At 41.2% G+C, this 24,499-nt stretch overlaps 1 protein-coding gene across 1 annotated transcript in view; it reads right to left on the bottom strand.

Moving 5' to 3' along the window:
- Positions 1 to 24,499, bottom strand: part of Gipc2 (GIPC PDZ domain containing family, member 2) — a 76,292-nt gene that overhangs the window by 38,124 nt on the left and 13,669 nt on the right. The window contains exon 2 of the mRNA XM_013018249.1: positions 5,558 to 5,743. Coding sequence (XP_012873703.1) covers positions 5,558 to 5,743 — 186 coding nt within the window. The remainder of the gene's footprint in view (positions 1 to 5,557; positions 5,744 to 24,499) is intronic.

The raw sequence follows: 24,499 nt of genomic DNA, 5'->3' as shown, positions 1-24,499 counted from the left end.
CCACCAAAAAGAGAGATGAGAGAGAGAAAGAGACAAAGGAAGAGAGAAGGAAGGAAGGAAGGAACGAAGGAACGAAGGAAGGAAGGGAGGAAGGGAGGGAGAGAGAGAGAAAGAAAGGAAAGGAAAGGAAAGGAAAGAAAAAAAGAAGGAAGGAAGGAAGGAAAAGAAAGAAAGAAAGAAAGAAAGAACAAAAGAAAGAAAGAAAGAAAGAAAGAAAGAAAGAAAGAAAGAAAGAAAGAAAGAAAGAAAGAAAGAAAGAAAGAAAGAAAGGGTAAGAAAAGAAACTATTAGAAAAGTCATCTTTTTGCAACCGTTATAAGAAAAATTGATTCAGGCAAGAGAGACCAGTAGATATTACCAGCTCAGTGGAGTATAAGGGAATAAAGGTTTTCTTTCTTTTTTTTTTTTTTTTTTGCCAGTCGTGGGGCCTAAACTCTGGGCCTGGGTGCTGTCCCTCAGCTCTTCAGCTCAAGGCTAGCACTCTACCACTTGAGCCATAGCGCCACTTCTGGATTTTTCTGCTTATGTGGTGCTGAGGAATGGAACCCAGGGCCTCACGCATGCAAGGCAAGCGCTCTACCACTGAGCTACCTTCCCAGCCCCGAAATAAGGGTTTTCATGATCTTAAAGTATCTTCCCACAATTACATATTAAAGAAAGAAGAAAACATAATAACTTTGAAGTAAAAAAGACTGGTGGAAGCCAGGTGCTGGTGGTTCACCCCTGTAATCCTAACTACTAAGGAGGCTGAGATCTGAGGAACACGGTTCAAAGCCATTTCTGGCAGGAACATCCTTGAGACTCTTATCTTTAATAAACCACCAGAAAACCAGAAGTGGTGCTGTAGCTCAAGTGGAAGAGTACTTGCCTTGAGCTGAAGAGCTCAGGGACAATGCACAGGCCTAGAGTTCTTCAGACAAGTGACGACAATTATCATCACAAATAACAAGACAGGTCAATGTCATGTCCCTTCTGATGTGGTAAACAGAGGCCAGAGCATGGCCCTTGTATCTCCCTCCCAGAATGCATATGTTCCTCTCAACATGACCAGAAAATCCCAGATCAAGAGATGTCCTGGAAAAGGCTGACTTATTCTAGATTTACTAAGATTAAAAAGACAGGCCAAGTAAATGAAAAGTAGGATCCTAGATCAGACCTGTAATGAGGAGGAAGTATGAACACTATTAGCTAAGATAAATGATAGAATTGCAATCTAGACTACAGGTTAGTTTCAAAGTATCAATGTTAGATTGTCTGAACTCTGCCACTGTACTATAGTTAGATGCAAGAGAACATCATATCACTACTAATTATACTCACAAATATAAAGGGTAAAAGAAATATAACATATATACATAAATGTGTATGAGATTAAGAATGCAAGGCAAATGTAACAAATGGTAACAATTGGACATTTAGGTAAATGATGACTTTGTATATTATTACTGCAATCTTTCTATATGTAATCTTTCTTAAATATAGGATCATTTCAAGTAGTAAAACAATTTGGCCAGGTGCCAGTGGCTCATGCTTGTAATTTTAACTACTCAGGAGGCTGAGATGTGAGAATTGCAGTTCAAAGCCAGCTGAGGCATGAAAGTCTGTGAAATTCTTAACTCTAGCCAACAAAAGGCCAGAAGTGGAGCTGTGGCTCAAGTGGTCCAGCAGTAGCCTTGAGCAAAAAAACCTAAGGGGCAGTTCTCAGGCTCTGAGTTCAATCCACAGTACCAGCACCCAAAAAAAAAAAAAGAAAGAAAGAAAAAAAAAAGAAAAAGGAAAAAAAATAAACTCAGCAGCATCTCTCTCCTATGCTGCTTCTTAGAACAGTAATGTAATGCTTTCAAATCAAGCATTTCTTCCAAACATGAGACAAAAGAAAATACCCATCTCTAAAAACAAAATGGTCCAAGCTAGATGAACTTTTAAATACAGACTTATATCAAGAGGTAGAGCAGCTGGTGCCGGTGGCTCACGCCTGTAATCCTAGCTACGTAACAGGCTGAGATCTGAGGATCACGGTTCAAAGCCAGCCCTACCAGGAAAGGCCAGGAGACTCTTATCTCCAATAAACCACTAGAAAACCGGAAGTGTTGCTGTAGCTCAACACCCGCCTTGAGCTGAAGAGCTGAGGGATTGTGCCCAAGCCCAGAGTTCAAGACCCACGACCAACAAAAAAAAAAAAAAGTAGAGCAAGGTAGACCCAGAAGCAGCTTGCTCCTCTTTTCAAATCATGTATTTTCACTGCCATATGGAACATACTTTAAATATATATATAAACAATATATTCTCTAAAATATTATCAACAATGACCACAGTATAATATGAATCCCTCTTTTAACATGACCTTAAGGAAAAAATAGAAAGTATATGGGAAGGAAGTGACAGTGTCCAAAAAGAAAGCTACTCATTACCTGCTTATAGAACTATAATCCTTCTGCACATCACCTTTATAATAACAATACAAAAATTAAAATAAAATAGAATAAAGTAACCTCTACATTGGCCCTTTCTCTTTTGCTACCAAGGTACCCTGTTTTCCCACAGCTGGTGATGAGTTCTCTGAGGCGGGCACATGTCTAACAGAGCATATTTTAAAATGTAGAAACACAATCTCTAAACATCACAGGTCAACATCTAAAAACTCCACACATGTTTGCAAACCTTCCCAAGCCTCCTCAGCTGACATTCAAAAGGCACTGCCGATGTAGCTCATGTCCTGAGCTTCCCTGGGATTAGCCCACATGACTTTCTCAACTCACACATTTTCCATTGGCTCATATGCTCAACTAGAAGCACAGTCATATCTTTTGCAGAGCTAAAAATAGCTGCTATTTCTAGGGGTAAACCAGAGTACCATTTACAGTCAAGATAACTTCCCTAGGAATATTGCTTCAGTGATGACAGTGTGTCAGCAAATCAGGGTTTAGATAAAACAGGCATACAGCATACTGTGTTGCCTGAAGCCACCACTAATTCTTAGCTCAGTGCACTTAGGAACACTAGCTCTGCAGTCAGATTTCTTAGATTCAGATCATGAATTTATCCAGCTATATAATTTGGGGCAAGTGATTGAATCTTCCTGATTCTATTTTTACATCTGTAAAAGAGAAATTCCTAAAATGACCTACCACAGACAAAGCCCAGGGACATTATGTTAAAAATAAATCAGAAGCATCAGAGGACATAATGTGTGTTTATGTATACTTCAAAAACAAGCCAATGGTGGGGGGACAGGAGGTGTTGGTGGCCAAGCCTTCAGAGTGACAGAAATGAAATTTCCATGGATCCTGTGGCAGCTACACAGGTGTTAATGCATAAACACTCACTAAACTGTACATCAAAATGTGTTAAAATGCAACATCAAAGCAAATAAAGAGAAAAGATATAGTGCCAACAAAATAGAAAAATTGTAGAATTAAATGAGAAAATGCATGCAAAGTGCCTACTATACAGTAAGCATTCAACATAAGACAGCTGTTACTATTACTCTAGTCAGCCCTAAGGATTACTTGAACAAGGGAGTTCTTAGCCTGGGCAGCAGAGTAAGGTACCAACCCAAAAGAAATGTGAAATGCTGCATCTTTTCTGAACATACATGGACATTTTTCACATCTCCATAACACTTATAAGTAATCTACAGAAGAAGATTTAAATTGTACAGGACAAAGTGCATAGATTATATGGCCATGCTATGATGTTTATATTAAATACTTGAGCATCTATAGATTTCAGCATGCCAGGGGAACTTGGAAGCAATTCCAACCAGTCATTGAGGGACAGCTGTACTCACTACAATAGAATTACTTTTAAAGAGATGTCTATTTTTCTCTCTCTTTAGTTATAATTTCTTTTTTGGGGGGGGGTCCGGTTGTGGGGCCTGAACTCTGGGCCTGGGTGCTGTCCCTCAGCTCTTCAGCTCAAGGCTAGCACTCTACCACTTGAGCCACAGCACCACTTCCGGCTTTTTCTTTTTGCTTATGTGGTGCTGAGGAATCGAACCCAGGGCCTTGGGATGCAAGGCAAGCGCTCTACCACTGAGCCACCTTCCCAGCCCCTCTTTAGTTATAATTTCTATACCATGTCAAACATTTTTCTCTTGCCTTTGCAGCTCCACATTACTCTTTATATCTAAATAAAACAACTATATTATTTGGATCATTTTAAATAACTTTTTAAAAGAATTAAATAGGTTGGCAAAAATCTGTGCAGTTAGAAGTAACAAAATAAATCTTGAATGGCAACTCCTTTGTACAACTATTTAAAGATAATAACATTCAAAATGGGGGAGGGAAGGGATAGTAGGGAAAAAAAAACAAAGGAGGGGGTAACAATGTTCGACAAGAAATGTACTCATTACCTTATTCATGTAACTGAAACCCCTCTGTACAGCATCTTTAGAATAAAATAAAATTTAAAAAATAAATAAAAGCTAAGCACTAGTGGCTCACGCCTGTAATCCTAGCTACTCAGGAGGCTGAGATCTGAGGATCCTAGGTCAAAGTCAGCCCAGGCAGGAAAGTTTGTGAGACTCTAATTTCCAATAAACCAGCAGAAAACCAAAAGTGGTGCTTTGGCTCAAGTTGTAGAGGGCTAGCCTTGAGCTGAAGAGCTCAGGGTCAGCGCCCAGACCCAGAGTTCAAGCCCCATGACTGACAAAACAAACAAATAAACAAATAAATCCCTCTCAAAAATAAATAAATACATAAAAAAATTTTTTTGAAAAGAAGTCACAACAAGTCACTAGAGATCAGCAAGAAGTGACCTTGTGCCAGAGCTGTAGCCACGTTTTCCTTTGCTAAAGAAAGAAATTCAAAGAAAGGGTCAAGAAAAAATGATAAACGAGCTTTACAATGTCGGTGGGGGGGGGGGCAGGAAAGAAAAAAAAAGAAAAAATGATGCCTTTTGGTCACTTTTTTCCTTTCTTCTCTTTCTCCCTATCCTTTCTTTTTTGTTCTTCTGACTTTTATTTTGATTGTTGCTGTTATGCCAGTACTGTGGCTTGAACTCAGGGACTGGGTTGCTGTTCCTTATCATTTTTGCTCAAGACTATCCTTCTACTACTTCAGCAACAACTCTATTTCTGGCTTTTTGGTGACTAAGTGAAGGGATTATCGACTTTCCTACCCAGGCTGGCTTTGAACTGGGATTCTCAAATCTCACCATCCTGAGATGATCTAGCTTACCTGGATGACCATTTTCTTGAAGTTAAACATTACCAATTTAGACATAAAGGCTGGGCTGATCCAGCTTCCACACTGAAGATCTCCTCCGATCTTCCTTTTTATTTTTCTTTTCTTTTCTTTTTTTGTCTTTTCTTTGCTGCGACATAGTCTCACTGTGTAACACCCCAGGCCAACCTCGAACTGGGACATAGTCTCACTGTGTAACAGCCCAGGCCAACCTCGAACTTGTGATCCTTCTACCTCTGCTTCTCAAGTCTGGGAATTACAGGGATGGATCATCTCATCTAGTTCATTTTTAATTTACTCTGATGTGATCAATTTTCCTAAATGTTATCCTCAATTAGGGCACAATGTTGTTTTCTTTTTTAACTTACCTTGATAAAAGCATAGCCAACACCATTATCAGTAATGGTGAGTCCAAGTGAATCCTCAGATTTATAGACGTTCACTTCTTTTTTTAATCCCTTCACATGGGCAAATATGAAATCTTCAAGACCTAATTGCCCTCCTAGGAGTCTTTTCATGTCAATTTTAGGTGTGTTTAAAGTACAATATAAGATCTGAAAATGAAAAGAAATGTTTTAGGTCAGTTTCTATCAGAGAAATTTCCTCCTCATTTGTCAAACCCATCCTTAAAAAAAAAAAAAAAATCAGGTGATCAGAAAGATCGTGTCTCTAAGCCAACATAGGGGGAAAAAAACTTTGTAAGAACCTCATCTCAAACAACAGGTAGGCACAGGTGACACACACCTGTCAGCTCTCTGGGAAGTTGACAGTGCAAGGATCAAGGTTCAAGGCCAGCCCAGGCAGAAAAGTTTGCAAGACTCTTATCTCAACAGAAAAAGCTGTGTGGCGTGGTGTGCTTGTTATTCAGCTACAACAGGAAATGTAAATAGGCCCAGATCCAACCTTGCAAAAAACAAACCCTGATCTCAAAAATAACCAGAGAAAAATGGCAGGAGGCAGAGCTCAAGCAGAAGAGCTCTTGCCCATGAAACACTAAGCCTTGTATTCAAAGTCCAGTGTTGTCAAAAAAATTTCTCACGTGTCAAACCAAAGAAGAAAATCTTAACATGCCTATTTGATGTCCAGATGGCCAAATGGAATTTTGACTCTGTTTTCCATAACAATGTTGAGCACAGATATTGCTAGCCCTTCTATATTCATCAGCTAGGCTGTTACTTCAACAAAATACCTGAGGCACCAAAGACACAAAGATTAAGATGGCTTACTTGGCTCTTTTTTGCAGAGGTTCAGAGTCCAACATCAATGGCCCCATTTGTTTAACTTTTAATGAGGACAACTGGTTACAGTACACTGCTGTGAACTTGTAGGGGTGGGGAGCTTATATGACCAAACAAGAAGTCAGAGAAAGACTGGGATCCCACAGTCCCTTTCAAGTACCTGCCCCAATGACCTAAACATCTTCCACTACATCCTCACCTCCCAATAGTGCCAGCCTGGGGACCAAGACTTTAATTACAATGGAATTTGGTGAGACATTCAGACCACACCTAAATCACAGCACCTTCCCTCCTCCTTCCCAGAGGCCTACTTCAGCCCTCAATCTCCATCTTTCCACCAGAACATCCAAAATCCTCATGAAACTAGAAATGAGTGTGTGATTACTACTTATCAAATGGTTTTCTGGGCCATGTTAAAGCATGCCTGAACTAGAAGAGAGCTTTATATAATAAAACTTTCTTTACAATACAGTTTAAGGCTCAGGGTGGTCCTGAGAGCTTAAGCCAAACCCCAGAGATGTGAAAGAAGCTAGGGAGGAAGCAAGGGAAAAAGCCCACTGGGTTCTGAGCAATGAATGCCCACAGGGGAAGCCCCAACCCTTCCTCTTCTCATCCCGGTTTTTAATCTGTCTTCATTTAATTCTCGTGTTCCTGGCACTGGTAAAACATAATAAGCTTTGCTGTTTGTAACTTTTGCAAATATCCTAATGAGAAAACTATCCCTTCTATGGAATAAAAAGACAGTTAAGCCATGAATGGCTTCTATTTCTAATTGTAAAATTAGTCCATTATGGATGGATAGAGGGAATAGAAATATACAAAGAAAGCAACTTTTCTAACTTCCATTTTCAAAATCACAATGAGTAGAAGAAAAAACATAGTTTTCTCTTTGGTTTTTTCAATCATATTCATACTATCTTCAAACACCACTACCATTAAGCAACTTCAGAGTTAAATAGGAAATAAAAGATTAAAACATGGTGATTGTATAACAGAATAGGAGGAAAGTCTCCCAAAATGGAAATCTGGCACAATCTGAGCCTCCAGCCACCAAGCTGCTTCCTCCCTTTCTTTCCTTTCTAATCACCCGCTACTGTGCAAAGCAAACCCTACATTTCCTGCAGGTAGAGCTCTCCTCCCATCATGCTTCCTCCCCTGCAGACTAACACTCTGTTCCAGACAGCAGACACTGGAAGGCAAGGCAGGAAGAACCCTCCTTGGAGAGTAACAATGGAAACGTGGATATGTGATGGCTCCTGAGAGGGGGACTAAAGGCCTCTGCAGCAGGGCAGAGGGGAACCAAAGTTCTAGGATGTGAGATCAGTTCTTCCCTTAAGAATATGTACCCAGCACTCAGTAATAACACACAGCTATCAACGAATTTATCTCTCAGTGTGTCATAAAGGCCTAGAAGTTCAAATTCAAATATATCCTCACAGATATTCATGTGTGTGTGAGAGAGAGAGAATGTGTGTGTGTATGTGTGTGTGTGTGTGTGTGTGTGCGTGCTAATTGTGGAGTTTGAACTCAAAGCCTGAGCTTTATCCCTGAGTTTTTTCTGCTCAAGCTGCCACTTTACCACTTGAGCCACAGCTCTACTTTCAGCTTTTTGCTGATTCACTGGAAGGTCTAGATATCTGAGAGTTGTGTTTGTAAGGAAGAGTAGACTTTTTGGGTAAGACAGAGAAAGGAAGGGGTGGAGGCATGTCACTCTAAAAGCTTCTTTTCCCAGAAGCCCCAGCTGACTCTTTCTTGCATTTTCCCTGGCTTAAATTGGATCAGGAATGAGATATTTAGTGATTTAAACCTAACCAAGCTTCATCTTCTTGGAACTCAGGGGAGGGCTACTCCCACTCTCTGATGTGGCTTGAGAAGAAAAGGAGGCTTTTAAAGGAATAGATAGCATAGAGATTGATATCTAGCCACAACAACAACAACAAAAGCGCTTTTTTTGCCAGTCCTGGGGCTTGAATTTCTTAGGGCCTGGGCACTGTCCCTGAGCTTCTTTTGCTCAAGGCTAGTACTCTACCACTTGAGCCACAGTGCCACTTCTAGCCTTTTCTGTTTATGTAGTACTGAGGAATAAAACTCAGGGCTTCATGCATGTTCAGCAAGAATTCTACCACTAAGCCATATTCCTAGCACAGATCTCAGCCTCTTGAATGGTTAGGATTACAGGTGTGAGCTGCTGTAGATCACATCAAAATTTTAAAAACTCCGGGAAATCCAGTTCTGACTTTCTTTTCTGTAATGTTTTCCTTAAGAAGGAATTAAGCTGGCCAATGATTCTACATTTCCCAAAAAAATACCTGAAAAATAATTATGGGTTTGCGCAGCCAGAATTGCATCATTCGTGGATGTGATTTGAAATGCAAGCAACTGGGACACTTACCTATTAAGCAAGTATGCTTAGGTAAAGTAACACTACTACTAAATATTTTTATAGGACTACACTCTTGTTACCATCTTCCCAAGAACCTTGCTTACTTTGTACACTTTGTCTTAAATAAGCATTATAGAAACATCAGCCAATGTCACAGAAAAAAATTTTAAAGAATATGCTTAATAATTAACCGAGTAATTAACTAACCCCAACTTTCATCAGGAGTTATTACACATAAGAAAACCACTTGGATTATGTTTTTGTTGTTAATGACTAGGTTTTATCTGGGCTGTTTTTGTTGTCCTAGTTTCAAAGACTTTTTCCTCAAAGGAAAAAAAAACTTTATTTTACTTCCATCTAGATAATTGCCCTTGAAATACCAGGAATTAAAACACCCTGAATCTAAGAACAAAATAATTACTGAGGGAAAAAGTTTACCCCCTTGGCCTGAGTGCTTAAGCAAAAGAGATCAGGCCTAAGCCAAGACACAGAGATAGAATTACCTGACTCAAAATCCTTGCAAAAAGAAAGGTGGGCATGGTGGTACATGCCTATAATCCCAGCTTCTGAGAGGATACAGTAAGAGGAAATTTCAAGACCAGCCAAGACTACACAGCAAGACTCTCTTTGAAAGAGGGAGACTAGATGTGTGGCTTATGTAGTAGAGCACCTTCCTTGCCAGCACTCCAATTCAGAAATCAAACCTGGAATGGGAATGGGGGCATTCTTTCAAAAACTCAACACTACTGAGTATCAGTGATTCACACATGAAATCCTAGCTACTCAGGAGGCTAAGATCTGAGGATCTCTGAGGATCTCAGTTCAAAACCACCCCAGACAGGAAAATTCCATGAGACTCTTTTTTTGGGGGGGGTCCAGTCGTGGGGCCTGAACTCTGGGCCTGGGCGCTGTCCCTCAGCTCCTCAGCTCAAGGCTAGCGCTCTAACACTTGAGCCACAGCAACACTTCCGGCTTTTTTCTTTTTGCTTATGTGGTGCTGGGGAATCGAACCCAGGGCCTCAGGCATGCAAGGCAAGTGCTCTACCACTGAGCCACCTTCCCAGCCCCTCCATGAGACTCTTATCTTCAATGAACCAGCAAAAAGCTAGAAGTGGAGCTACTGCTCAAGTAGTAGAGGGACCGCCTTGCTAGAAAACGCTAAGGGCGGGCTCTAGACACTTCATGATGCATATGTATATACTCCAAAATTTAAAGAAACAAAACCCACTGGAATCCAACACACTTCTAAGGATAGAAGAAGAGATATCAACCTACGTACCTTACTTTCCTTTGTTCCTTTCTTCCTTTCTTTCTTGTGGTGAGGATTGAGTCCAGGGTCTTAAGCATGCTAGCCAATACTCTTCCACTGAGCTATATCCTCAGACCTGCCTATTTTTTACAGCTCAGAAAACAATGGCTTAACAAGAAAAAAAATGGTGTGTGTGGATAAGTAGCACTTACTCAGGCTAACTAGGAGTCCTGCTCTGGTTGACTGACTCCAATCTTTTCCCTACAATGCTTCTCTGACATCTACCATCTGCATATGGCCATCTACATTACTAGTCACTGCCTAACAATTCCCCAATCATGTGAGTTGGGCTTAAATGTAAGTAAAGTATTACTGCACCCTGTGCAGATGAAAAAATCAGCTCAGACCCCATTATGTGATTTGGCTAAGGTCACAGAGTTAATGACACGAACATAACCAGAATTTAGACTCTGAGGTTATTTCTAATTCATGATACTATCGCTTTAATGTAACTACATCAAAGTGACATTGATGAAAATGCACTATACTCACAAATTGGCACCTGAATTGAAACCACTTTACAACTTCTTAAAGATAATTTTTAAATTTTAACAAATGAGCTCAGTTTTGAATTTAGAACTCCCACAAGAAGGAGACAATGCAGTTTTATACTCTGTATGGAGCCACAAAAAGTATGTTTATTTCATAAATCACCCACTTTCTAAAAGGACTGAGAACGGTGGCAAAAAGGAGCTATTTATAGATGGACGCTAAAAGTCAAAAATATTTGATGATTATACAAATCTCACAATAGCAATAATGCACTATTCTTTAAGCTGAATAAATGTTAAGGATCAATGGATAGTCACATATATGCAGATTAGATAGACAGATATTCCCCATTGGGCACTGGTGGCTCACATCTGTAATCCTAGCTATTCAGGAGGCTTTGATATGAGGATCACAGTTCAAAGGCAGCCCAGACAGAATATTCCCCATGAGACTCTTATCTCCAGTTAAACACTCAAAGACCAGAAGTGGTGCTGTGGCTCAATGTGATAGAGTGCTAGATGTGAGCAAAAGAGATCAAGGACAGTACCCATGCCCTGAGTTCAAGATCCATGACCAACCAAAAAAAAAAAAAAAATATATATATATATATATACATATATATCTTTCTAATAAATCATTTTAAAGCTGACTAGTTACACATATTTTTTGTGTTATAAACAATCATTTAAAATCTCATGCTCCTTAATTTCCACTATGATACATGTACTAAGTCCCTGAGATGGGTTTTAAAATACAGATCATTCATGTAGTGCCTTGCCTCTACCTTGCCAATAGTCATAGTCACCTAGAAACAAGATTCACAGCTTGAAAAAGATCTAAAATTGGCATCACAACAGATATTTGGAAATATGATACTGTATGCTCTATTTAGACTTTCATGCGGATATTGTACAAAGCCTTGGTCGAACTGAGTAGAACTTTCTATAAATGATTCACTTCTAAATTGGTCACCCTAGGTCAGCATTGGTAAGCCTTAAATAAAAGGTGAATCATTCTTTGTACTCTTTTCTTCTCTGGTACAACTACTTTTTTTCCCAGTGTTTTGAATGACTAAAATAATATGACAAAAGAATTCTATCCCCACTAAAAGGAAAGACATGGTCAAACTTCCCAGAATAACCAAAAGAACTTTTTCCGGAGGGGGGGGGGACCAACTATGTGTCCCTGAAAGTCAACATTGCATAGTTTCTCAGGAGGCTGAGATCTGTGGATCTTGGTTCAAAGCCAGTCTGGGCAGAAAAGTCTATAAGATTCTTATTTCAACTTATGAGCAAGAAGCTGGAAATGGAACTTATGGTTCAAGTGGTAGAGTGTCAGCCTTGAGTGAAAAAGCTAAGGGGCAGGACTCAGGCCCTGAGTTAGAAACCCCAGTACTGGCACGAGGAGGAGGAAGAGGAAGACGAAGAAGACGGAGGAGACGGAGGAGACAGAGGAGGAGGTGGAGGAGGAAGAGGAGGAGGAGGCGGCAGCACGACGAAGATGAAGAAGAAAAGGTTTTAGTCTTGCCTTGGTGGGCATGCCCCAGCCACTAACTAACAAGATAAATCAGATGTTTTTGGCTCCATAGATCATCCTCTTCCTTAATATTTAGGCATTCAGAGTTAGACATCTGAGATTTGCTAGCCAATAATACTACAAGGTTAGCTGGCAATTTAAAAGACATCATAAATCATTGCTCTCCTGCCTTGTCAGATTCTGTGTCAAATTTTCCAGATTTCTGAACCATTCATCTTCTTTAAAGCCTCTTCCTATTTGACACTAACAGTAGGAGAAAGCCTAAACATACAAGGAGAGACTGGAAGGGCAGACATTTATCCACTGGAACAGGAGAATAGTTTATGAAACATTATAAATATTATAGATTATCATTATTAGTAAAGAGATTTGTGGACTAAGCTTGCCAGATTTACAAGCAGTTTGTAAACAATCAATGCCATTGGCTGATGCACAAAACTTAGAATGTCCTGTCTAAAGAGCATGTGATGGTTAAAAACATGAGTCATACCAGACACCAATGGCTCTCACCTGTAATCCTAACTACTCAGGAGGCTGAGATCTGAGGATCATGGTTCAAAGCCAGCCTGGGCAGGAAAGTCCATGAAACTCTTATCTCCAATAAACCACCAGAAAACCAGAAGTGGCGCTGTGGCTCAAGTGGTAAAATGCTCGCCTTAAACTGAAGAGCTGAGGGACAGAGCCCAGGCCCAGAGTTCAAGCCCCATGACTGACAAAAAATAAAATAAAAAGAGTCTTGGAAAACAGGAGTGCAGGCAAGTTGAGCCATTGAGGAGTTCAAGATAGAGTGATGCAGAAAGATGGCCTACTTCTTATTCTTCTGTAGCACAGAAATTCTGACAGAAAGATGAGCACTTTGTAAGGCTCTAGCTGGACACTGGTGGCTCGCTCATACCTGTAATCCTAGCTACCTAGGAGGCTGAGATCTGAGGATGGAGGTTTGAAGCCAACCCTAGGCAGGTGCCCAAGAGACTCACCTCCAATTAACTACCACAAGCCACATGTGGACCTGTGGCTCAAGTGTAGAACATTAACTTTGAGCAAAAAAGATCAGGGATAGCACCTAAGCCCTGAATCCAAGCCAGGGCCAGTACCAAAAGAAAAGAAAATGCTGGTGGACTTGAAAACATGGGTGGGGTTGGGAGGATGGGGAGAATGATGAAAGGGATGACATTGATCAAGATGCATAGTGCTCATAAACTGACATGTTGAGTGTAACCCATTTGTACAACTACTTAAAGATAATAAAAATACAATTGTAAAATACAAAAAGAGGGCTGGGAAGGTGGCTCAGTGGTAGAGCACTTGCCTTGCATGCCTGAGGCCCTGGGTTCAATTCCCCAGCACCACATAAGCAAAAAGAAAAAAAGCCAGAAGTGGCGCTGTGGCTCAATTGTGGTAGAGCGCTAGCCTTGAGCTGAAGAGCTGAGGGACAGCGCCCTGGCCCAGAGTTCAGGCCCCACGACCGGACCCCAAAAAAATAAAATAAAATACAAAAAGAAATGCTGATGGACTAAACACACAAATCCTTACTCTGAGCTGTGTGTGATAATTCTTCTAGGCTTGAGTTTGTTCCATATTGACACCTCTCTTACCTGGGGATAAAAGCCATGGGAGTCGAGCATGGGAAAAGGTAAAAACAAGTTGCCAGAACTATAATCTGTCACAGACCCAGGCCTAAATGAAAGGCTCTCTCCTTAACTGGGTATTGTTTCTTATTAGCTCCCTCCTCCCCGTTCTCACCAAGCAGCTCCTTCCTGCCCTCTGCTTGTTCCTCTAGCCATGAGAGTCCTCTATTGGGTTGGTAGAGCACTTAGAAGAGGAGGAAAGAGAGCCAAGCCCAGGTCAGAAAGCTTCCCAAAGAGGCTGGCAAGATACTGCAGAGTTCCATCCACAACTCACAGGAATGTGTCACCCACCAAGCCAGAACCAGGACAAACAGTTCCAGTCCCCTGGCTCTAGGCATGGTAGTGACACTGTGCCCTCCCTACCTGCTTCTATTTTTATGAGCACACACTCTCCCCACACACCATCATCCGCAAATCCCTATGATGTGAAACCTCCTGATTGCCCAAAAACAGGCTTAGAGAGAGGCCTGCTGTCCTTCACTGGTCAGTGTATCACACACATCCTCATCCCATCTCTTTCTTCCTTTCACTTTTACAAGAGAACTTGGTGATAAGTGAGGAGAACTTTAAATCCCAATTTACATCTTGACACAGAGTGATTATAAATACCACACCCCTTCCATTCTCTGAAGTGTCTGGAATATAAAGTCTATGTTTATATTGGAATATAAATTATGTGTTCATCTATTTATGCGTCACTTCCTAATAAGGTGACCCAAACAGGCATGCTTGCATTTATACAAGATAAAAAGAAAATCCTGTGATTAGGATGTTGAGAAAGGCATTGAAGTAACTTCCCCCAGTTTCCCAAATCTCGAACTTTATGGGAAAAAAATATGAGTGTCCAATGCCTTCAGCACAATTGCCAAGATTCTAGAGACTTAGTGACTGTGAGAAGAGATGCTCGAATGTTCACTGGGGGGAGAGAAAGTTAAATACTAGAATGATATGCTAAAACAAATTTTTGTGTTCCATATGTTTGCTTAGTTGATTATTTGGGGGGGGGGTTGGTTTTGGTTTTGGTTTTGCAATGTGAGAAGTTGAACCAGTGCTACATCACTAGAGCTATGCTCTCCGCACTTTTACTTTTTTTGTTTTTTTGTTTTTGTTGTTGTTGTTGTTGATATTTGATAGTACTGGGCTTAAAGTGAGGTCTGAGCATTGTCCCTTAGCTTTTTCACTCAAGGCTGGTATTCTAACCACAGCCTTACTTCCAACTTTTGCTGGTTAATTGGAGATAAGCGTCTCATGGATTTTCCTGCCCAGACTAGTTTCAAACAATGCTCAGATCTCAGCCACCTGAGTGAGTAGCTAAGACTGTAGGCATGAGTCATGGGCACCCAGCCTGCCCATCTGTTTCTAAAATAGACACACACTGTTAGCTTTGCTGAGACTGACATCAAACACAGTCCTGTCAGGTACCGATGGCTCAAGCCTGTAATCCCTAGTTACTCAGGAGGCTGAGATGTGAGGACTGCGGTTCAAAGCCAGCTCGGGCAGGAAAGTCCGTGAGACTCATTTCCAATTAACCACCAGAAAACAGGAAGTTGCACTATAGCTCAATGTAGTAGAGCACTAGCCTTGAGCTGAAGAGCTCAGGGACAGCGCCCAGGCCCAGAGTTCAGGCCCCACGACCAACAACACAGTCCTATTGTCTCCACCTTCCAAATAGCTGGGATTAGAAGCATGTACCATCACACCCAGCAAATGCTGAGACAAACTCTGTCAAAAGTCTTCTATGCCTAGAAATATAATGAAAACTGATATATTACTAAAGAATAATTTTGGAATGGAGGAACAAAGCGTGAACAAATGCAGCAGTGGTACTCACTAGACACTAAGTTGAAAATGAACTATACCACCTACTTGGATAGAATGGGAGGAGAAAACTGAGAGAACGCAAGAGAAGGATGACACTGTCCAAGAAGAAATGTACTCTTTACCTGACTCGTGTAATTGGAACCCCCTCTGTAGATTGCCTTTATAATAACAATAATTTTTTAAAGAGTTATGTGGGGCTTGAGAGAATAAACATGGACAAATGCACAAAACCGATACCTATTTCTCAAGTTTAAACTGAGCTTTGTTGAAGAAGCCATCACCAGAAGAACCCAGATTAGTTACTGTAACATAGAATTGCACACCAAGGTAGTTTAATCGGAGGACCATGGGTTTAAATGGAGTTTTTATGTTAAATCTGTCTTCTTTAGTTTCTGAATTTAGGAATACTATGTAATAATAAAAATTATATTAGTCAGAAGTGGCTCTGTGGCTAGCCTTGAGAAAAAGAATCTCAGGGACAGTGCCAGGCCCTATGTTTAAGCTCCAGGACTGACATTCTTTTAAAAATTGTACTGGTCTAGAATTTTTTTTGCCAGTCCTGGGGCTCGAACCGGGACCTGGGCACTGTCCCTGGGCTTCTTTTGCTCAAGGCTAGCACTCTACCACTTGCGCCACAGTGCCACTTCCACCTCTTTTTGTGTATGTGGTATTAGGGAATCAAACTCAGGGCTTCATGCAAGCTAGGCAAGCACTCTACCATTAAGCTACATTCCTAGCCTAGAATTTTTTAATTATAAGGAAAATTTACAAAAATAAGCATTATCCAGGATCTCTTATTTTTTAATTACCTTCAAATGGTTTTACAAAGGGTTTCAATTTAATGTGTCCATTTGTGTGTACAAGACTAGTATTTAGGAGCTGGGAAGATGGCTCAGTGGTAGAGCGCTTGCCTTGCAGGCATAAGGCCCTGGGTTCGATTCCTCAGCACCACATAAGCAGAAAAAAAAGCCAGAAGTGGCGCTGTGGCTCAAGTGGTAGAGCGCTAGCCTTGAGCTGAAGAGCTGAGGGACAGTGCCCAGGCCCAGAGTTCAGGCCCCACAACTGGACCCCCCCCAAAAAAAGACCATATTTGTTGAACCACTGCCCCAGACACCTAGTATGCTATTTCATTTAATATTTTTATAACAGCCCTAGAAGGAATATATTATTTGTACATTTAGCAGTGACAGAAATGAAGCGAGAAGATGGCACCTCCAGAATCAAACCCAGAATATGCCACTCTGCCCTGTGTGACCCTTCCCCTGTGACCTTATTCCCTGTGTGGTTCTGTCATCCACCCTGTGTCCCCAACCACTGAATCTCCCTGCAAACCTGCCCAAAGTTACAGGAACAGGGGACACTTTGAAATGTGACACAAGCTTAAAACACCAGAAATTTAACCCCACATTCTATCCCACATATGACAACCCTACAAGAGCTAAGATGTATCTCAGCAGTAGAGGGCTTGTCTAGCATGCACAAGGCACTGTGTTTAATTTTAGCACTGAAAAAAACAATGTCCTGTAAAATCGATCATAAAAATTAAAGGAAAACCAATAAGAGGTCTCTCTCTCCTGTCTTCATCAGGTAGAGCAGTTACTTCATCTACAGTAGACAGGTGTGGTTGTGACGGCAGGTGTATTGGGGTGATGCTAACCTCTAAGGAAACAGATGGAACTGTTGTGAGGGTTTCTGTGGGTGTCACATTAGGGGGAAAGAGGGAGGAAGTCAGAGATATTGAAGAAATTACAATGTGTGAAAGCCAAGCCCAGGGAGCAACCATCCTGCAGTCCACATGATTTTCAAAGGTTCTACCACACACTGCTGCTGGGAGGACAGGGAACATTACCATTATTTAAGCCTAAACCCTAATTCTGTGAGATACGTCATTTTTTTTCTTGCTGGCCCTTGGGCTTGAAGTTAGGGGCTGGGCACTGTCCCTGAGCTTCTTTTGCTCAAGGCCAGTGCTCTACAGCTTAGCCACAACTCCACTTCCAGCTTTCTTTGTCATGTTTTACTTTTGTTTTCTTGTTGTTGCTTTTGTTGGAGATGGGGGGCGGGGGGCAGCGGTGGTGGCAGTTTTATTGGAGATAAGAGTCTCAGGGACTTTTCTGCCCGGGGTTTTGACCCATGATCCTCAAATCTCAGTCTCCAGAATAGCTAGGATTACAGGTGTGAGCCACCTGCGCACAGCTAGGGTAAAGTATTATCTGTTCTGAATTTTTATGGGCTGCAATTACCATGAAAATAAAGGAAAGACTGCATCTGTTTTAGAAAGAAACTTATTAAGGGTTATTCATCATTTGAGAAACTTGTGTTGATGACATTTGTGACTGACAACAACAAATGCTGTTTATTTGATTTGATTTTTTTAACTTTGGAGGGTTACAATTCCATGTCAGATAATGAGTACAATTCTTGGACAATGTCATCCCTTCGTTCACTTTCCCCATTTCCCCTTGCCACAAGTTGCATAGTTCATTTTCCATACACTGTATATTGAATACCATGAGTGCATTATTAGTTCACCCTTCTTCCCTCCATTTCCCTCTTGTGCCCCCAAGAATATTTTTTAAAAAAAGAAACAACAACAAGAGTATCCTTCTTTAGTCTGTGTGTAAATGTATAGAGTCCTGTATAAGTTATCATATCCAGTTGTATTTTAGCTCTAGCTTCCACATATGAGAGAACACTTATTTTATTATTTTTAAATAGTTGTACAAAGAGGTCTCAATTCAATATGTCAACTTGTGAGTATACTGAATCTTGAATTTTTAACATAAAACGCTATATCTATCTGGTCCTATTTTTGTTGCTATGTTAAAATGTTTCTATAAATATTTACAAATAGTATCTATCCCTATAAAGTAAAAGTGCTGGAGGCATGCCTCGGTAGTAAAGTGCCTGCTTAACCAGTGTGAGGTCCTGAGTTCAACCCCAGTACTGAAAACAAAAGAGGCCACATATAACGAAAAGAGCTGGGTACTGGTAGCTCAAACTTGTCATCCTAACTTGTCAGGAGGCTGATATCTGAGGATCGCAGTTCCAACCTGGGCATGAAAGTCTGTGATATTCTTTTTTTTGGGTCCGGTCGTAGGGCTTGAACTCTGGGCCTGGGCGCTGTCCCTCAGCTCTTCAGCTCAAGGCTAACGCTCTACCACTTGAGCCACAGTGCCACTTCCGGCTTTTTTCTTTTTGCTTATGTGGTGTTGAGGAATTGAACCCAGGGCCTCAGTCATGCAAGGCAAGCGCTCTACCACTGAGCCACCTTCCCAGCCCCAGTCTGTGATATTCTTACCTCCAACTAACCAACAGAAAGCTGGAAGTAGAGCTGTGGCTAAAAGGGGTAGAACATTAGCCTCGAGCAATAAAGAGCTCAGGGACAGTGCCCAGGCTCTTGAATTCAAGCACCATAACCAACAAAATAAGTAAACAAAAGTGAAAGAGACAATAATGATGATTCAATTGAATGTTATCCTATTTTTACTATTTTTAATCTAAAATTTTTCACTACAAGCAGGTAGTTTAAATATTTATATATTGAAACTCATATCTGTTTCTAATACTAAGGTAAATTAATATATTATGTTTTAAATAATATGTATACATGGGTAATATTTAAATTTTTATTTCAGTGTAGTAAATGTGGTGTCTAGTTGGTATTAGGGAGAAATCAGGAGTATAAAGGTTACAAATCAGCCGAGCACCAGTGGCTCACGCCTGTAATCCTAGCTACTCAGGAGGCTGAGATCTGAGAATCGCGGTTCAAAGCCAGCCTGGGCAGGAAAGTCCATGAGACTCTTATCTCCAATAAACCACTTGAAAACCGGAAGTGGTGCTGTGGCTCAAGTGGTAGAGCGCTAGCCTTGAGCTGAAGAGCCCAGGGACAGCGCCCAGGCCCAGGGTGCAAGCCCCAAGACCGACAAAAATAAAAATAAAAATAAAGATGCACTTCCTTTTCCCCCCTCACTTTTACAGAGTGAGAGAAATAGCTAGGAAGGGAGTACAAGAACACAGAAGGCACAAGAAAAGTGACCAGGGAGGGTCATGAGCCTTATTGTTAGGCAGCTATCCAATGTGAGAGAAGCTACAGGAGGCTGAATTAAGGTTCTGGCCCTGGATGGCAGAGGACATTTTGTGGACACCACTCACAACTCCTACTGCAATAACATGGTGTGCCCAGCATGGTAAGGGTGGAAACAGAGTAGCCATTCCCCCACTTTGCTATTGTATAGCCCTCGAGGCCACTTTTAACACTGTAATTGAGGAACCTGTGACTTTTATAGACTGAGCTGTAGATCCTGGATGTTAGCCATAAAACAACCAAACAAAAAAGTTGGAACAGACTCTCTCCCTGTGCTTTGATTTATCTCCAGGGAGATTTTCATGCACAGCAAACATGCTTTCTGAACGCTTGAGTTCTTAACTCTGTAAAGCCACTAACAGAGGGTCAGATGTGTTTTTAAAAACAAACATTCCATTACTGACAAGATCTAAAGTTCCTTCCTGCCTTTCACTCATATCCAAGCCTCAACTCCCTAACCTCAGACCCTGGCCACACCTCAAACGGCACAACTAGAGTTTCTAAGACTGGTAATGAATGCCTGCTTCTTCTATGTGAATGCAGAGTAGTGATCAAGCCATCCACCTTCCTGGCTTCTTCGTTTGGACTCTTTCAGGAAACATCTAGCCAAAGTATTTGCTAACCAGTCACTTCTCTTTGAATGATCAGTATACCCCCAGTTAATGGGGGTTTACCTCAGGAGACACAGGGAAGCAAACATAGTGGTACAAGAAACCCTCTCCAGAGATACAAAAACTTCTCAGAAATTATTAAAATTGCCTCATCACCATTAAAGATACAGTAGCACCAAGAACACTCTGCTGGCCCTCAGAGTACTACAAGGCTACCAGTAACTGCCATTTCCACACCGTGTCTTTTTTCTTGATCCACTCTTCTGCCATTGCCAACATGCACAGAACAGTTGAATATTGTGCTCCTAACTGGGTTAAAAAAATAATGTAACACATTGACACACAGACATAGAAAATCATAAGGGAATTTTCAGGAAGGGCAGTCAAGGACAGGCCACAGCTGATGCTTCTGGAGAAAAGGATGAGGGAACTGTGGTTTTATATGATCCACACTATGTAAATTTTTATCTTGTACATACATTGTTTTTTTATTAAAATAATGTCATTTCTGTGTAGCTCCCCTGTAGGTTTCTGTTTTCTAGAACATGATTTCTGATGCACTAAGTAAATTAACTAGAATCAGCCAGATCATTTTCTTTAGTGGTCCCTGGCCAGAGATTACACTTACCTCAGCTGAGAACCACCAGATAAAGGAAGATCTGTTAGGCAGATTGCAATTAATACTAACAGGAACTCAAAGATGAGACAAGTTAGATTAGGTGTTAACTTTAGGAAACGGGTTACAGATCTCCTAACTATATCCAAAAAGCTTTGAAGCAATATCAAAGAGCTTGTGTGGTGCTGAGCACCAGGAGTTCATTCATGCCTGTAATCCTAGCTACTCAGGAGGCTGAGATCTGAGAATTGCAGTTCAAAGCCAGTCTGGGCAGGAAAAGTCCGTGGGACTCTTATCTCCAAGAAACCACCAGAAAATTGGAAGTGGCACTGTGGCTCAAGTGGTAGAGCACTAGCCTTGACAGCTTTCAGGCCCAGAATTCAAGCCCCACAACTGACCAAAAACAAAAACAAAACAAAAAAATCCAACATGGTGGCTGGTTGTTTTTGTGGTAACACCATGCCATATTCCCAAGCATTGCGTCCAATATCAAAAAAGCAGAAAATATGCCTTGGATTCTAAAACATCTTCAAGTTTATATTACTATGTCTTCCTGAATTGTATGCATGGGATTCTATTTTCCAAAAATATTTCTTCCCCGGGCACAGGTGGTACACACTATAATCCTAGCTTTTCAGGAGGCTGAGATTTGAGGATCGCTGTTCAAAGGCAGCCCCAGCAGGAAAGACCATAGAGTTTTATCTCCAATTAACCACCAGAAAACTGGAAGTGGTGCTGTGGCACAAAGCAGTAGAGTGCTAGCCTTGAGCAAAAGGAGCTCAGAGACAATACCCAGGTCCCAAGTTCAAGCCCCAAAACCAACAAAGAAAATTTTTTTCTTAGAATTCAAAACCTCCAAAAGATGGAAAGATGTATTAGCACTTCAGTTCTAAGGGTAATTGCTAATTTGTTTGTTAACAGTACTAGGGTTTGAACTCAGGGCCTCAGAGTTGAAAGGCAGATGCCTTATCACTTGATCCCTGGCCCCAAGCAGGATCAAGACTTCAGTACGAAGCCCTCCATCCCAAACTTCCCAAACAAGAAAGAAGTTATCTCTTTCTTACTAACAGTTTAAATTCTTCAGGGTCTCTGTCATCTCAAGGATTCCAATGGTCTATTCACTTGCAAAGCATGATCGTTATAACCTTCATAAATCCATTAATACTATCAACATAAAAATGACAGTGGAGCATTTTAGTTGAATGCATAAGCTATAGAGGAGCTTTAAGGCTGAGAAGGACCTTGGAACTTCATTTTATCTAGTTCCTGTGGCAGTCAGGGAAACTTTTTAAAGTCTTCAGGCTCTAATCCAAATATAAATGGGTAATGCCCAGAAATTTTGGTTCTTTAAAAGGCAACCAGGCAATTCTGTGATTAAACTTCTTTCAGAAATACTTGTCTAGTCTACTTGTTCCATATTATATATGAAGAAACTAAAATATAATAAATAAAATACTTAGCCAAATTGGCCAGTGAAGTGAGCAGAAGAGCCAAAAGATCAGCCAAGGACAAGCATAAAATGGAAACTGGGCTGGGGGTATGGCTCAAGTGGCAGTGTGCCTACCTGACAAACACAAGGTCCTGAAAAAAGGAAAGGAAAGGACAGTACAGGAAAGGAAGGAAGGAAAGGAGGGAGGGAGGGAGGGAGGGAGGAAGGAAGGAAGGAAGGAAGGAAGGAAGGAAGGAAGGAAAAAAAGGGATGGAAGTAGGGAGGGAAAGAGAGACAAAGAAAGGGAGAAAGAGAGGAAGGAAGAGAGGAAAGAAGGAAGAAAGGAAAAGGAACTACCTGTTAGAGTTCTTCAGAATGATTAAAAAAAAAAAAGTAAGCCTTAACTAACTCGAATATTAGTATTTGTCATAAAGAACCATTTTATCAAAGAATAAAACAATGGATGAATAGCATTTAAAACTATATCTTTTTAAAGTATATTTATTGGAAGACTGGTCCAAGGAGTGTTATACAGGGGTTAAAATGAGAGTTTCATAGTCAAATGAGGGTAGGAAATGATAAGCACCAAGATTCCTGGTTTTATTTTTTTTTTACATATTAAGGGCGTCTGGAGTCTTTATTGTCACTAGGAATCCTTGTGCATTTGATCAAGATTCTTAGTTTCTTTTTTTTTTTTACATTTAAAGGACTTCTCAGAGCCTTCATTGCTATTATATTTATGATATATTTTTCAAAGTGTAAGGTCCGCTCCAGGATGGCTAGCAGACTCCACCCTCCTCGCAGCAAAGTCTCCGCCCAGTACCTGCGTTACCTAGGCAACTGGGACACCTGGAAGAGGTCACATCTGCATCCGCTGAGGTCACATCTGAATTTGATGTGGCCACACCTTTCCCCGCCCATACCCTACATAAGGCCTAGCTCAGGCCCAGAAGCTCTCTTGCTCTTCTTTTCTAGCTCTCTCTGCTCTAGCTCTTTCCTCTCTCTCTTTCCCAGCCACATGGAGTGCCAACCTTGCCTGGTCCCAGCAGGTCTACTGAATAAACCTACCCCTTACCTGAATACCACGTGAGTACTACTGTTCTTACCTCTCTCTCTGCTCCTTTTTAGCTCTTTCCTCTCTCTTTCCCAGCTCTCTCTCATTCCCAGGCCTTTCCCAGCCATGTGGAGTACCAACCTTGCCTGGTCCCAGCAGATCTACTGAATAAACCCACCCCTTACCTGAATACCACGTGCGTGCTGCTGCTGTTCTTACTCGGCGACCTCTTTTTAAAAACCTAACACAAAGTTACTCAACAACTGAAGGTATTTTTCTGTAACATTTCAAGAGATCAGTGCCTTGAGACACATTTTAGAAAAGCTTGCACCAGTTTGCCAAGTTGCTTGCCTTTGAATCAAACTCACCTGGAGAAAGGGGCATGTCCTTCCCACCGTCCTATTTCAGCTCACATCAGAATGCTAGACACATAGTGAGCACTCAGATGACTAGATTCCTTCAGAAAAAGTACCTAAAAGTGACATGGGAGGCCCAGACAGACAAAAAGTAGATAAATGACTAGCTGAGCCTCAGATTGCAGGAAGATTGTGGGAAAGACAGGACAGATGTAAAGAGGCTGGTTATGGGGGGGGGGGGGTTCCCCTTGGATGATGAAAATGCTCTAAATTTGACTGGTGATGTTTACAATCCTGTAACCACACCAAAAGCCACTGGATTGTACACTTCAAAAGGTAAATTGTATGGGGCTGGAAATGTGGCCCAGTGGTAGAGTGCTTGCCTAGAATTCATGAAGCCCTAGGTTCGATCCTCAGTACCACATAAACAGAAAATGCCAGAAGTAGCTCTGTGGCTCAAGTAGTAGAGTGCTAGTCTTGAGCAAATGAAGCTCAGGGACAGTATCCAGGCCCTGAGTTCCAGCCCTAGGACTGGCAAAACAAAAAACAGTAAGTTGTATGATACGTGAATCATATGTCAATAAAGCTGTTCACAAAAGTTAAAAAGATTAAGATATAGGTGGTTTATTTAGTAGCAAACAAGTTAAAAAGTTAAAATACAGGGCTGGGAAGATGGCTCAGTGGTAGAGTGCTTGCCTTGCATGCATGAGGCCCTGGGTTCGATTCCTCAGCACCACATAAGCAGAAAAAGCC

The sequence above is a fragment of the Dipodomys ordii genome, unplaced genomic scaffold (genome assembly GCF_000151885.1).
Source record: "Dipodomys ordii isolate 6190 unplaced genomic scaffold, Dord_2.0 Scaffold39, whole genome shotgun sequence".
Taxonomy (NCBI): domain Eukaryota; kingdom Metazoa; phylum Chordata; class Mammalia; order Rodentia; family Heteromyidae; genus Dipodomys; species Dipodomys ordii.
This window is presented reverse-complemented; position numbering and strand designations above follow the sequence as displayed.